Genomic DNA, 16,216 nt, shown 5'->3' on the forward strand with positions numbered 1-16,216 from the left:
CAGTACCGTTCAGTCCTGGCTCAGTGCTGTCCCTCCATTAGCTCCCACACCCCAGTCTGTCCCTTCACTAGTGCTTCTGAACCCCAGTCTATGTGACCCCCCACAGCAGCCCCAGGTGCCCCCCTCTGTCCATCCCCCCCAATCTGTGCCTCCTCACCTGGCCCTGAGGGCAAGGCGCTGTGAGGAAGGGAGCAACTGCTGGCTGCCCTCTCTTCTGGTGCCACAACAGCCCCTGGTGGGCAAAAGGTGTAATTGCAGCATCTCCCCAGCAGAATTTATTTTCTATAGGGTGGCGGGTGGGGTCTGCAAGGGACATGAATTCTGCATGTGCGGAATGGCGTAGAATTCCCCCAGGCGTATTATGTTATATCCTATCAGTATCTAAACAACATACATACACACAGTATAACAATACTAATTTTCCAGAGGCAATATAACACGATTAACTGATGAGATTAATAGTTAATGAGATCTAGTCAGTGATGCAGGCACACTTCCACACCTGTAAACCTCTTTAAAGCCAAAAAACATGTTTATGCTGCTAGCTAAGACATTTAGCACAATCTAGGTTCTCTATTTTGAACAACTTTGGCACTGATACCCAGGTTAGCCATTCCAAAATATTACCTTCTTCATCAAGGCTGGAAAAGCTTTGTCCTTCAGTAAGCATGTCATGCTTTTCATCCTTCCATTCTTGGCTAACAGCAGACACAATTTCTTGTGATGTTGCCTTTAGGGCTGCAATGGAACTACATCGCCTCTTGGAAGGAGAGGACTTTAGAGCTGCATTAAGAAAAAAGTGCAATGAACAAAGCTGGTGAATTATAGTGTTTTACTCATCTTTCACAGACTGCATATAGTTTTACTAACTACAAACCCCTTTCTAAATGCAGATCAAGAATAAATCTAGATAAGAACATTTTAACATATACCAGTTTTATTCTACAGAGTCCATATTAGACATTGTGACTCAAAGTCTCAATTGCGGTTTTATGGTCTTGGGGCCAAAAAGGCTACAAATGGGATCTGCATGTTAATTGCTTTTGACATTTTCTACACTGCAAGTCATAACTTGAGTATCTGCCTGTAAAAGTCAGAGAAAAAGAACAGAATGCAGGATAATGAAAGGAAGGAAGAAAACCCCTAGAGAGGATGCCATAGGCAATGGCTATGCTAACGCTGTCCCCAATTATCACAATTTTTGTCTGTTTAAAAGGCCAGGAAAACTCTTGTTCTGTGCATTGAACACTGGGGTGTGACACTGTAAAAGCATATAGACAGAGTTGTGGTTAAGGCACTGGAATGAGACTGCTCTCCTACTGTGCAAACAAGTTTTTCTTCCTGCCGTGATCTCCTTGCATTGCAAAATGAACAATGGGACTCAAACTTCCATGGACCTACAATGGTGAGCAACAGAATTCAGTCTGTCCTGTCTCATGACTGTAAAAACATTTCCTTCCAAGGACCCTGATTGAAAAGGCCCCATAATCTTCCATCCATTTCCCAAGCCATCCTCCCAAAATGAGCTACTGACATTGCTAGAGCTCCAAAGCACTATGTTTATACAAATAAATAATAAATCATCACTGAAGTCTTTTAGGAGTCCTACAAGTCTTACTTCTTCACACAGGATGCCACAAGACCAAGTGCCAGAAAGAAGCTTCCTTTAGATGATGAGGCTGCTGCCTTTACAGTGTTTACAGCCTCTGCTACTCTGAAAACCTCAGGGCTGAAACTTTGATCCTCATCCATGGGGAACTTCATTGCACTGCTATTAGGATTGCCAGGATGGCCAGTTGACAGCATTCCCAATGCACAATTATTTTAGAAAAGCTATCTGACCTAATGGAAGCATATTAATAGAGTCTCAGGATTAGCTGGAGGCGAAAGGATAGTAATATCAGAGACAGTTACCAGAGAACACAGCAGAACCTCTGATCAACAAGGGACCCAGCAGAGGGACCAGAGGATTGAAAGTTTTTAAAGACATTCTCAGAGGAAGCTAGCAGCTTTACATAATTTGTCTAAATAGGACATTCTGAATTCTTTATTTTGCAAAAAAAAAAAAAAAAAAAGAAAAAGAAAAAGAAAATGTCCTTAAAACCTTTAATATACAAGTAGATACAGTCTTGTGACAAGAGCAAACCATGAAAAGAACCATCAGATACATCACGTTAGAACTTTAGATATGATTAGCTTTGAAGAGCAAGAAAAAAGATGGAAAACTATAACTAAGAAGAGCGAGCCCAACAAAGGACAGAAGGCAAATACTCCGAGTCTTTCAACCTAGTCACCAAAAATATTTGGTCTTCCTGGGAATAAGACAGGAGCAGACTGAGAACAGACCAAAGTCTGAGAGTAACCCAACTAGTAACCAACCAACAAACAAAAATTAATATTCCAAGCATAGTTACACTAAAGGCATTGTCATGGAACAGTATTGTTTCCTTTCCCTATGGTTAATCAGGTTACAATACCTCATTACCTATTAGCTTACATTTTCCCCATGCTGAATCACATTTTATTATTCTCATTGTCTAGATCCCTTTGTCAGGAGAAGGGCTTTTAATTGTGCATTTTCCCAGCAACTCACAAAACAGACCCCTGATTTGGGCTGTTAGGTACTCCCATTAATGTATGATAAAGGGCACAGAATTTCATGAGTTCAGTTGGATCATCATCCACATTTGAATCTTTCCAAGCATAATTTTTGAATTCTGGTATGCTGGAGAATAATACTATTGTCTTTAGATCAAATGTAGATGAATAAAGGCCAGTACAAAGTGAAAAATATTGACTTCCAGTGCTGGAATTTTTAATGAAAATAAAACCTGAATTGAACTTTTGATGGAAAGAGCCAGTAAGAATATAGCTTGCTAGAATCAGATTTTACCAGATAATTTCTTTATCTCATAATGAGCTAGTGACTGTCCAATTTTCATCTGTGATTGTTTATAACCAAAATGGCTTTAATATTAGGTAAATCTAAATCTTCTTGGAGGACACAATTACAAGTGAAAAGCTTATTTAACTCAAAGAATTTAATAAAGGTATCTGACATTTTCAGCTCTACCATACCTAAGGTTAGTTTGAAAAACTTCAAGGGCCAAATCTTCAAAAGTGACCTTTAATTTTGCTCCGCTTTTTTCCCCTTCAATACTCAAAAGATAGTGAATTAAAACTGCATTCAAAAGTAGAGGCATGGTATGGCCCCTTTGAAAACATGGCCCATGTTGGCTCCTTAAACCTCTCAACAGCCCACACTATGAGTAAAGATTTAGACAAGACTACTACTAGAAGAAAGGAAGACTGATGCTAATCCCATTTGCTAGACACGGTCCAACCTGCCCCCTTATGAAGCATAGGCCCCAGGTAAATAGTAGTATATGATCATGTAATTAAACATTATAATATAAATGTATATGCACAAGAATGCAGAGTTAAGGCTGCACCCACAACCTCAACTTGAGCATTTCCTGACTTTTGAGTGCTTCCATTTGCTGCCTTAGCATTCTTTTAAACATATTATGTCATAAAAACAAACTGCTCCTCTGCATTTCTTCAGCTCATTCTAAGGATTACAGAGAACTTTATAAACCAGAATCAACTAAATAGCCCAAGACCCCTGTGTGCTGAGGAAGTACCTTTTCCCCCATTTAATAATGAGGTATTAAAAGGCTAAGTTACTTGCTTGTGGTCATACAGTAAGTCTGTGACTGAGTAGAACTTTGATTCCAATTCCTGTGCTTCAACCATATAACTACTTCTTCCCTTTTATGCATTACTAATGGTTACTTATGTTATACTAACAACCACTTGCCCTGATAAAAATTGGGCCCTATTGTGCTAGGCATCGTGTAAGCAGAAGGTAGACGTGATCCCAGTCCCAACCGGCAAGACCAGTCTTCTTCATGTATAGCTTGTCACACTCCCATAAAAATGTTTTTCAACTTTCTTATTAGCATGGATTAGACTTGGACATTAATAAATATCATTAGAGTTGCAAGACGGCAGAGAAAAAAATCATCTATTTATAAAATCCAACTGAGGGGCCTGGTTGCTTTCTTTCACAAATAGCACATTCTTGAAGTGAATAATTTTAAAGAAAAATTCAAGTATTATATTGTAGCTCTGGCCCAAAATTTAGATTCTGATCACATGTACACACGAGTATTAAAAATCCTAAAAGAAAGGTTTTCACGAAATTACATTTTGAAAATATTTCAAGATTTTTTTTTATAAAAGCCCTTCAGTACTTAAAAACAAACTTGAAAAGAACCAGCTTAATTTCACTGTCTAAGCTAAATAAAGTGCAAGAAGCAAACAAGCAGTACATGTAGGGCTTCTGTTTTGGGGGTTTAATAATTTCATTTTTCTGGGTTTATTTTTAGCGTATTTTGAGTTTAATGTAGATGTCCAAAAATTTGAGATTTTCAGGGCTCTCTCTGCATATACTGTAATGAGTAATGCATATGATATACTTTACAGCATATACTACTATAATGAATGAGTAATTTCTTTGTAATGTTCACTAGTGCACTTTAATGTAGTGCTGTTTCAAAGAGCACTATTTATAGCATATGGAGAAACCTTTAGTGCACACCAAGAGGGTTTACATGGACCAATTAATGGACAACACATTAGAGCACTTCAGAAATCACACCCCTCATAGTTTGCATTACTGGTCTGTGTAGACAAGCCCTTAGTTACAAGTAACCATTTCTGGTGTTTTTCTGGTGGTTATTGGATAAATACCTATTTATTTTTTTTATGGGTATTTTATCAATGTTTATTAGTTAAAGCCAAAAAATCAGAAGCCCCGAGTAGAAGAATTTCAAAAGATCTTAATTGAAAACGATGGAAACCTTAATTGAAACTTGTTTTTGGTTACAAACATAATGCATAAATATTGTACAAGAATTAATGTTGAGTTCAAATCAAATGTACAATAATATTAATACATTAATATAAAAATTATTTCAACGAATTCTTAGAAAAATCATCAAAGTCAAGGACTGCATTATTTTATGGGCTCAATGTTCAGTATGGCTTACCAGGAATAAGGGTTTAATAGAATAGATATTAATTTAACCAAATTTGAATACATGGAGGTCAGACAGCAAAATTTTTCTGTAACAATCATGTTCCAAATTTTGATGACCCAACAACCCAGATTGAGTACGCATAACCCAAGAGCCAGACTGTCCCTCCCAAGCAGTGCTTAATTTGTAATGAAAGAGGTGAGGGGACTTGAGCAATTTTTTTACTCTCATAACGGACATAGCAAGCCTAGAGGTGCTGGGGCTATGAACGGCCAAGCCTAGAGGTGCCAGGGTTCAGCCCCGGCGTAAATTAAGCACTGCCTCCAGGATTAAAAGCTGTGGGAGGGCACTTTTTGGAGGAATCTCCTTATGGAGATTTACAAGCACGATTATCCTGCATCATCCTGTTCACTCAACCCTTTCCTCTATGTGGAAAGCCCTTTGCAGGGCCCAGGGAGTTGGTGTCCAAGAGACGTCATCCGTGTGAGAATCTAATTAGGGAGAATCTCGGTCTAAGATCTTAATAGCAACTTTGGAACAACATACGCCTTAGGAAATAATTATAACATATGTCTTTTTAAGCTTGTGTAACAGGGAGATCTGTCCTCTAAGGAGTAGTGGGGATTGGAGCCATCCAACCCGTTTCATGACATTGCCTCTTTAAGGAATAGGTGTTTAAAGGAGCAGCGGACAAGCTTGGAGAATCAGAGCCAGATGGTAATCAGGGAGCTACCTCCTGAACAGGATAAAAACCCAGCTAGTATTTGACTACAGGAGATAGAAGAGGTTCTGTGAAGCGGGGTTGGAACCCAGATACCAGTAGGCCGGGGAAGCCTGCTTGAGTCGGCACCCAGCCCCATGCAGGAGGGCTGAGGAATCCCTTAACCAAGGGTTCAGATTTGAGACTCCAGGGACCAGGGTTGGATGAAGCCTGTGGAAAAGACTGTCCAGAGAAGCCATGGTTTACAGTGTGACTGAGCTCCCTGGCTCACAGGTAACTGGAGGAGAAAACTGGGAACCTGAAGACCTGCTGTACTCTGTTTGGCAGGGCTGTGGGACTATGGCAATATTAATTTGTTCTTCTCTTTACGCAGCACAATTTGGAATCAAGAAAAAATATCTGATAGTTATTTCTCAAAAACTTCTACTGAAATCCTGCTTCCCACACCCAAATGGAAGGTAATTACTGGAATGTTATTTGTTCTACTCTAACTTTCTAGGTCTTCCTAGTTTCACTTCTCGTCTGGTTAGAGAGGAATGGGCTCTCACATCTTGTACTTTTGAATGTTATGCTCTTTTAAGTCAGAGAATCCAGTGCCATATTTCAGTGGGTAGGGATGAGGATGATAAATGTGGTTAATAAACCTTCCAGCAACATTTTAAATTTAATTCAGCAGAGAGTTTCATCGCTGCCTACACTACTGGTGGCCCTCTCTGGTTACACAGATCTTTGTATCCTTATTGAAGTATTTTTGTAATCTTTTGGTGGTGCTCTCTCATTTCTGCCCAACTAACTTCTAGTGACATGCCCATTAATCTTGAAATGAGTTAGATGATTAAAGAAAGGCGAAAAGAAGAGAAAAAAAGTTGAAACAGGATTTTAATCAAAGATGAGAAAATTTAATAATTTAGACACCTCCATCTTTCCAGATTCTCAAACCCCATTTTTGTTCTGGTAAAGCACAACAGAAAAGTAATCGGAGAAGGTCCATCCTTAGCAAACTTGTCAGATTTAGGGCCCAATCCTTCAATCTTCATTTATGTGACTTAGACACATTCAAGTCAATGGGACGATTCATGTGAACAAGGGCTGCAGGATAGGGTGTTACCTATTAGCTTTAAATGTCCTTGACATTTAAAAATAAATCACAAACGTCCTAATTCCAAAGATATAGGGAAAGCTCCTATTGGCTTCAATGATGAGAAGGTTTGGGCTCTTAGTGTTTGTAAAGTGCTGTGAGATCCCTAAATGAAAGGAACTATTCTACAGGAGTGTAAAACACTATATGTACAAAAGTATCTATAAAAGTACAGAGTATGAAGTTATCCCGAGGGCTTACAATGACAAACCCTTACCTTGAACTTTTTTGAAAACCCTCGAACTCATGAACTTTAAAAACCTGTCTGCATAAAAACTTGGTCTGTGGACTGAAACAGTGTCCTAAAAAGACAGAAAAGACCTTAAAGTTACACTCTTCATATACAATTCAAAATGATATGTGCAAGAGAAAAACCTGACATGTTTTGGGTAAGTTATATCATGCCCTGTTTGGGAATTCATGCAAGGAGATCTAGGATTTTGCCTTCTCAGAGGTTACTATGCAATTACTACACCCCTCTGCCACGCATTTTATTTCACTGTAATCTTGACAAAATATCGGTCTAATTATTTTAAGCATTCAAGATAATTTAGAAGTACCCTTTTATAATTTACTCGATTCATATTTTACAAAGTCTTGTTCATATTTAAAAATGTGTCATTTCCCTTTTTGGATAAAAATCTCAACTGAAGGCTCAATATTCAAACTGGGTGCCCTACAACGATCAAATTCCTTATCTGAACGCTTTAATCAAGCACTGATGGGTACTTAAAATGGCAGTGCATCTAAGGGTCCACTGAATACCCTGGGATCAAATTCTGCCCTGCGTGACATCCTTTGCAACTGGACTGATGTTGATTCAGGGCACAATTTGAGTAGTTAATTAACTTTAAATTAGTTTTTGGGATGGATTACTCCATCCCCATTTTAGTTGTATTGTGAGGATAGTTTTGTGTAACCTCGTACAGTGTAGTTATAAGGATGATCTGGTCACCTTTGCATGTGTGTCTGTTTTTCTTTTTATCTTTTATTTAAAAAAATTAAATAATCAGCAAAATAAGATGTCAGAAATCACATAACTAAAATCATTAAGGAAAACGTACTAAAACAAAATCACATCTAATTGCCTAGATACCACAGTGAAGGGTGGTTTATAAACGTAATAGCTCGCTGTCAAACAAGAATCAGAATTCTATTCTGAAAAATGCTAATAATTTAAGAAGCAACTTACCCCATCATATACAAGTGCTTTCCAGGAATGTTCTAGCTTCTTCACTAACCTGAGCAATTAAATAAATTAAAAAAAAAACCTCAGAAATTCCCTCATCTTGCAGCGATCTCAGAATACTTTATTAAGATAATGGCTTAACATATAGCAAAATATTTCCATTCTAAACTGCCACTTACCTGTAAGACTGTAGAATATCAATAATACCCATAAATAGAAGCAGCTTTTCTCCTTTATGGCTTTTAGCTGGAATGCCTCCCATTCTAATGGCAACAACAAAATGATTTTATTATATATTGTATTTTATCAGACCTTTTTAATGTCACTATTTAGAAGGTGAACTGCATTTACTTTTAAAAAAAAAAAAAGCAGCAGCATTAAGGGTAGTTGTTGAATGCAAGCTGCCCAGGGCTTCTTGCCTCCTCACTGGGAGCAGGTGGGTGGCGAGCATGGAGGGGAAAAGCCACCCAGGGCCTTCTTGCCCTTGCATCCCACCTCCGCTCCCTCACCCAACTCCTGAGCCATGAAAAAAAAAAAAAAAAAAAAAATCACAAGACAGCCAACATTCCCAGCCAGGAGTGGGTCCAGCTGTCCCAGCTCTGGGGGCAGCTGGGCTCTAGGTGCATGGCTTTCTTGTCAATTTCATGGCGGACAACAGCCAGTGTACAGAATGCAGTGTCTACACAAAAACACTGCATTGCCCTAACCATAGGCACCGACTCTGTGGGTGCTCCAGCATTGGAGCACCCACGGAAAAAAATTAATGTGTGCTTAACAACCACCGGCAGTCCTGCTGATCAACTCCTCCCTCTCCCTCCCAGTACCTCCCACTTGCTACAATCAGCTGTTCTGCAGCATGCAGGAGGTGCTGGGGGAGGAGGGGAGGAGCAGGGATGGGGCGCGCTCAGGAGGAGTGGGCGGAACAGGGCAGGAAGAGGCAGGGCGGGGCAGACCTGGGACTGAGCAGGGGTTGAGCACCCCCGGGGAAAGAAAGAAGCCAGCGCCTATAGCCCTAACTACACCGACATAACCCCTCCACCTCTCGTTTATTATGCCAGCAAAGCAGACAACGGATTGAGCATTTCATTGTGTACACCTTGTCAGCTTTTGTTGATGAAAGCTGACTTTTGTGGACAAAAGACTGTATAGTGTAGACAAGGCCTTAGAAGCCAACATTCTATTGACTTTCAATGGGGCCTAGGTTTCTAAGTCTCCTGGGCATTTCTTAAAATTTTACCAAACATCCCTACTCATGTAAATAATGCCATAGGATTTTTGATGATCAAAAGTGGTCAGATCCTTAGCTTTAAGACTCACTAAAAACAGAACACTTCCAATAACACAAAGTCCCCACCACCACGCTTGAGCATTGGTTTAGTATAACTCGGGTCATTCTTGGATGCAAAATGAGTGTGTAATATCGTACACCCTGGGAACGATTCAGGTCTTTGTCTCAACTTATATTCTCGTGCTTCAAACATTTAAAGTTGTGAATAAATAATAATAATGCCTAGCTCTTATACAGCACTTTTTGTCAGCAGATCTTCAATGTGCTTTACAAAGGAGGTCAGTATTATTATCCTCACTTTCATATGGGGAAACTGCCGCACTGGAAGGTAAAGTGACTTCTCCAATGTCACTCAGCAGTCCAGTGGCAAAGCTGGGAACAGAACAGCATTATCCTCCCATTAATTTGTTGTAAGTTTAAATCCATGCTTCATTAGCATTAATGGTATTTACCGGCATAACTCCCTGGTTAATGGACAGAAAGCCCTTTTCAATATGAAATTAAGTCTCTATTATATCAAGGATTGATTACACAGAATAAGAATGCTGACTAACTTTCTTATTAGCACTGAACAAGCATCAAGGATAGAATAATTTGAGGAGCCCTTGATTCTTGGAATGACAAAAGTTGAAGTGTTTAACCCCTTTCTGTAAATTTTATCTGTCACAACCTTAAAGTTCTCTGCACGTCACAGCCTGTTATCAGACATTAAGGTGACAGAAGTATTGTCTTTTGAATGTGCTATAAAGCAGAGGTGCTGATCTCCATGGTTATTAAAAATCCCATGGCACAATTTGTAAGTGAAGGAGTCTTAACATCAGTGTCCTGGCTGAATTCCAGCCTGGATAATTACAATTTAAAATTCCTCTGTAGCTTCAGTTAGATAGGAAGAGGAGAGTAATGTGTTCTGAACTGTAGTGTGGTGTTTCTGTAAGCTGTTAAAATATCTGTTTTGTTCAACCTCAGCGGTGGCTGCACTTCAACAGTTGGTGAAGCAATTCCTGTGTATGTAGTGAGTACATTTCTTTGGGATGACAGGCACTACAGAAATATCAATATAATCAATATCAATAATTGCTTTTGCTCACAGTGCATGACACTGTTTACAGTTGAACACAGATTATGTGTGGAGGTCTTGTAATGACTTTCATTATATATCTTTTATAAGAGAGCTCACTACGTGCCGATAAATTGTTCTGAATTAGAACTGCAATTGCTATCATGTATTTAAAGATGAATAAACTGAATCAAAGTTTTTATTTCCTGGTCTCCAGTGAACCTTGGTATGGAAGCTTGGAATGTTTTTTAAGAAAGCATTTAGCTTAATCCTTCAAATCACTCCTACATAGTGCCTTCCTGAATGGGAAGCTAGCCAGAGTTAGATTTAATACAACGTAGAACAGTTTGCAGAAATAAAATTTAGAAATTCCCAGTCGATTTTTAACAGATTTTGGGGACTTACGTATTTGTAGCTTCTGTGGTGACAGATTCCCCAGACTTTCCAGGACCCTGTATGGATTCCATGGCTGTAGAATAGAGAACTTTCTGTCCCCCAGGACGTTTGGCATCAGATGCATTCTGGGAACTCTCCCCATCCTTCTCTTTTGTGACACTGTCCAATACATGGATCCCCAGCAGCAGACTATAATCCATGATTTTAAAGCTTTCCAGCACCTATTAATGAAGAAGCACTATGTGTACTGTCACACACACAAATGACTACACACAATTTAAATTTCTGCTGTGTAATTTAACCACAGGAGAAAATCCAAATAAAAGGAAAAAACCCATATAGGTATGTCAATATAATGGGTTTGACTATGACAGCTTGCAGAAACGTTAACCAAAGTAATATTTTTGTACTAGCCTCCCACCTTCTGTCCGAGATTCCCAAAGCAATTTACAAATGTTCATAAGCTACCCATCACAGCACCCTCATTAAAAGTTGGAAAACTAAAGTACATAGAAATGTAAGGCCTAATCTAAGGCCATTTTCAGCTGGAGAGTTTGCCTCACCAGCAACTCCATTTCATTTCTAGTGAGGAAGCAGTTAATTAGTTGTCTTCTACTCTGATTCACTATATACACATTATTTTTACCCTATCTGATGTACTTATGGATGATCTGCTATACATATACAAACCCAGTGCTGAAAAAAATCCTTCAAGGGCAAATTTTCAAAAAGGAAAAGGGGCAGTCAAGATGCTCCACTCCCATGAAAAAAGTCAGTCGGATTTGGCATCTAACTCCCATTTGTGCCTTTGACAATCTCTCCGTAACAGGCCAAAACTGGCCAATATAAACTTTATACTTGAACTATGACGTGATTTTTAACCAGTCCCTTCCCCTGGTCCTACCAATCACATTGACTCGCTGACCCTGACAGGTTCCACTTCCCCATTCTTGCAAGTATGTAAGAGATTCTAATCTCAGTTTCACCAGTATGAATCCAGAGGAACTCCATTAAAAGGAAAAACCTCTCTCTGAGTCAATTAACTTTTCTTAGGTTCTCCTTCAGTCCCCCTTTTTACATTTTAATACTATACCAGAATCAGCAACAGACAGGTATTGTGTCAAACATCCTGTATGAAAGCCCTGTTTGGCACAGGGATAGCAACCTATTTAACTTCCTGTAATCTCAGAGAAATATGGAGCAACGCGTGTCCTTTTCTTCATGCAGCTCAAGAATAATTTAAACAGATTTTGATACAAGATGCCTTACTGATAACGTTGTAATTTTGAGCACTTAACTGCAAAATGTTATGTCATTTTACCAGGAACAAGAACAATTTGATTTTACAGAGACAACAAATGAAGCACTGTAACTCCAGGTGTGCCAATTCAGTCAAGCTTATCGGAGCCTGACTGAATTGGTGTTTTACACAAAACACTGGGTTAATTTATGAAACCCAGTGCATATATTTGCATATTCAAAATGCAATCAGAAAAGATTTCAACATAGCTGGGAGATCTACCACCTATGAAAACATTGCATCTTACCAACCATTGACTGTAGACTTGGATGTGGGGTGGCTGTTTTATTCAATATGCACATTTCTAAAGCACTCATCACTGTAGTCACTAGAAGGCGCGCACACACACACACACACACACACACACACACACACAATATTAGCATTCGTTCTATTCCCATTCTGCAACTCTCTTGCATCTCATGTTACTTTCCTGAATTAAATCCTTTTTCATAGCTGTCTTCCACAAGAAACATCAAGGCCTCCTTCTACCACCATTGTTAATGTGGGAAGGCTTGCACAAAAAGTCTTACATTGTACCCTAACTGCAGAAAGGTCAGGTCTCACTCTGATCTCTGGGGGTAACACATCAAATGACTGAGCAAGTGGTCTGAATATAAAGGAGGTAACTGAGCAAAGTCGAACACACACATCTTGCAGAATTCTTCTATAAAAGAAGAACAGGTTGGCTTCAAACAAAGTGCAAGAGAAGTGCCTCCACACACTCAAATGCATGAGATGACGCTATCAGCACCTCAGTACATCCTCTGTTCCTGCTAATACAGGCTTTTGGGCAACAGTAAAATAAAAGGTTTCAGAGTAGCAGCCGTGTTAGTCTTTTTAGTAAAATAAAAGAATCTAGAATATCACATGAGAAGATCAGGAAAATCTAATTCATTACACAGAATGTGGGACTGATGTGTCACTAAACACTTCCTGGTTTATGGCATTGGGAAACTTGAACGGCAAAAACAGTGTAGTTAAGGAATACAAGATCCTATATTGCATGAATACATTAGAATACTAGAGTCAGGAACTCACAAGTATGGTTCTCTTTGCCCCTGCCACAGTAAATAAAGTTTGTTTTAAAAAGGTTTATTTTCATAGATTGCCTATTTTTATAAAAATAGATGTTACAAGACGACTTGTCTGTGTGCCATTTAAAATGGAAAGAAAGCTGATGCCTAGCATATTGCACAAGCATAAATAAAAGGTAAATTAACATTTGCCCTTCTGAAAATACTATGGTATTACAGCCAATATCAGTGTCTATGTAAATCCTGATTTCATCAACTAAATAAGCTTGCGAAGATGGTGCCATTTTCATTTGTGCACTTCACTTAAAAAAAAAAGTCAGCTCACATTCTTTGCTTTAATGAAATCTGTGCTTGCCCCATTCTCTACCCCTTTGGGATTAGATACTTCATGGTTCCGCTGAATTAAAATCAAGGTCTAACATCAAGTTAATATCTGATACAGTCTCTTGAAAGACTAAAGTGTATATCCAGCTTGCCAGTGCAGAGGGATATATTGTGCAATACAGAAGAACTCTTACTGAAGTGATCCACCCTCATCTCCTTTTGCCCCTGCTCCTTGTGCTAAACATTGACTAAGAGTTTCATTGCTGTCCTCATTTTTGTTCCAGGATCACTAAAACTAACCATGTACTACTACTTAGCTGCTCTAAATTTCTTGGAAACTGAAGTGAGCAAAGTGACATTTTTTCCTAGGCAGACCCTCAGTACATATTTCCTTTTTTACATGCAGCAACCATGTGAACCTTCGGGTAGGTCTACACTACCAGCTGGATCGGCGGGTAGCGATCGATATATCGGGGGTCGATTTATCACGTCTAGTCTAGACACGATAAATCAATCCCCGAGTGCTCTCCCGTCGACTCTGGAACTCCAGTGCCGCGAAAGGCGCAAGCAGAGTCGACGGGGGAGCGTCGGCAGTCGACTCACTGGCGTGAAGACATCACGGTAAGTCAATCTAGGTACATCTACTTCAGCTATGCTGTTCTCATAGCTGAAGTTGCATACGTTACAGCGACTCCCTCCACCTCTCCCCCTTCCCCGCCCCTCGTGTAGACCAGGGCTTACTGTAGCCATTTGAATCCTCTTTTTGCTCTCTAGACATTTAACTGCATAAACCAGCTGAACAGATCCTGAATAAACTGAAATAATAATACTCTGAAATATTTTCAGTGTACATTAAAACAGTGACTGCCATATAAGTTGCCCCTTCTATTCTTAACTTGTACTGTACAAAGATTTAACAGGATTGTCAAAAATAGTGTCCAAGCTGAATGTATTATATGCTAAGAGACAATACACTGTCAAAGAGAGTATGCCATAAGTAAATTATGAAAAATTCTTCTCCCTCCCTCCCATACACATTGCCATTTGAATGATTGGGTTCTCTCTCTGCTGAGTCTTTGAGTTAGTCAGGGGCTCTGGGAATAACCCTAGCAAGAGCCAACCAAATAAGCTACCACTTAAGCCCATGATGAACCAACTAGCTCTGCCTCTGAACAGCACTGTGTTCCTGATGCTGCATGTGCTGTACACAGACTAATGATGGGGTCTGCATGTATAATATTTGGCCATGGGCTATCACAGCACGTGCAAAACTATTACAGTGTAGTAAGACCTCCTCACAATAGAACTGCTAAACAGGTTCACAAAAACTAATATCATGAGCACATGGAATACACAATCAACCTTTTCAGATTTTGCGAATAGATAATTTATTTTCTAGATGTATTTTGTTGATCCTGAATTTAGCAATACCACCAAAGTCCATCTGAAATCCAAAAATGTACATCTAGACTTGAACTGCTGATTTCTATAGACTTTGGATAGTGACAATAATATAATTGCTAATGCTACTGATTAAAAAAATACTTGGCCAGATTTTTATCTCAGAATACATTATGTAGAAGAAATGGAGGGTTATTTTGGATTTCAGCTGATGTGAATGAGATCAGAATCTGGCCCTCAAACAATAGCTGACTGCCATGGAAACATCCCACATGTGCTACAATACACGTTAGGCAAAGCAGAATGAGATACAAAAAACTATGGGCTTTACATAAGCCCACAAAATAAAATAATATTTGGCCATACAGACATCTATCCCTGGTGCTCCATAACACTGCAGTGGGTACTCAGATGCCATATAAGCTGCAGCATTTGGACACAACAGATTGAATTAAGGCTGGAAGAAAATAAATCCTAGATCTGAAGTTCTTCTGGGAAAGGAGCTTTTTGTCCTTAACTCTGAATTTCCTTACTTTAGTAGGTTTAAGTCAGGCCATTAATGTAGCTCTTAAAATTTAATTTCCTCAGTCAAGTTCACAATGTTCTTTGCTAATGCAACAAAAGAAAAATACAGACTGCAATAAAACTTACTGATTAAAAAACAAACAAACCCAGTATGAAATAACTGCCCTGTTCTTAAAAATTCATGATCACAACTAGATTAGCTATTGTTGCTTCTGTAATAGCTATTTTGAATTTCTGCTATCAGTGGATTAACTACTCTAATACTAAGAATTATGAAACTTATGAACAGAGACTACACAACTGTTTGAAATGTTTAAAGATTTTATTTTATTTATATATAATTTTGTAAGTATAGAGAATGTTGCCTAACAAACGTGTCTCTGTTTTGTCTTCCTGATTCACTGGCTCCAGAGATGTAATATTTCTTAATACTAAATGTTGCAAGTGTATTCAGAAAAGGAAGAAAAACAAATTCAATTATATGTTAAATTCTTTGGGACAAATTTAGCTTTGGAATAGGTGGGCCCAACTTCCATTGAGTGGACTGGACAGATACCTAGTTACTCAAAATCTGAATTTGTCCCTTTAGTTTTGTTTGCATTCCAATTAAAAATAGCAGACAGACACTTAGGCTGGTCAGATGGAAATTCATCTTGATATATGCTAACTAGAAACAGAGTAAAATGACAAATTTCCCATTCTCTCCCCCTATTTTCTGTCCAGCTCTATTTAGCATTTAAATATTGATTTTCTTCTTCAGAAGACTTTAAAACCAGTAACTCAATCCTCATAACACTC

At 38.9% G+C, this 16,216-nt stretch overlaps 1 protein-coding gene across 6 annotated transcripts in view; it reads right to left on the reverse strand.

Moving 5' to 3' along the window:
* Positions 1-16,216, reverse strand: part of PIP5K1B (phosphatidylinositol-4-phosphate 5-kinase type 1 beta) — a 168,648-nt gene that overhangs the window by 44,009 nt on the left and 108,423 nt on the right. For all 6 annotated transcript variants that reach the window (XM_038403537.2, XM_038403535.2, XM_038403536.2 and 3 more), the window contains 5 exons: positions 10,841-11,052; positions 8,270-8,353; positions 8,094-8,142; positions 7,119-7,203; positions 628-783 (listed from right to left, as the gene is read on the reverse strand). In XM_038403537.2, the coding sequence (XP_038259465.1) occupies positions 628-783; positions 7,119-7,203; positions 8,094-8,142; positions 8,270-8,353; positions 10,841-11,052 (586 nt within the window). The remainder of the gene's footprint in view (positions 1-627; positions 784-7,118; positions 7,204-8,093; positions 8,143-8,269; positions 8,354-10,840; positions 11,053-16,216) is intronic.

This window comes from Dermochelys coriacea, chromosome 5 (assembly GCF_009764565.3).
Source record: "Dermochelys coriacea isolate rDerCor1 chromosome 5, rDerCor1.pri.v4, whole genome shotgun sequence".
Lineage (NCBI taxonomy): Eukaryota > Metazoa > Chordata > Testudines > Dermochelyidae > Dermochelys > Dermochelys coriacea.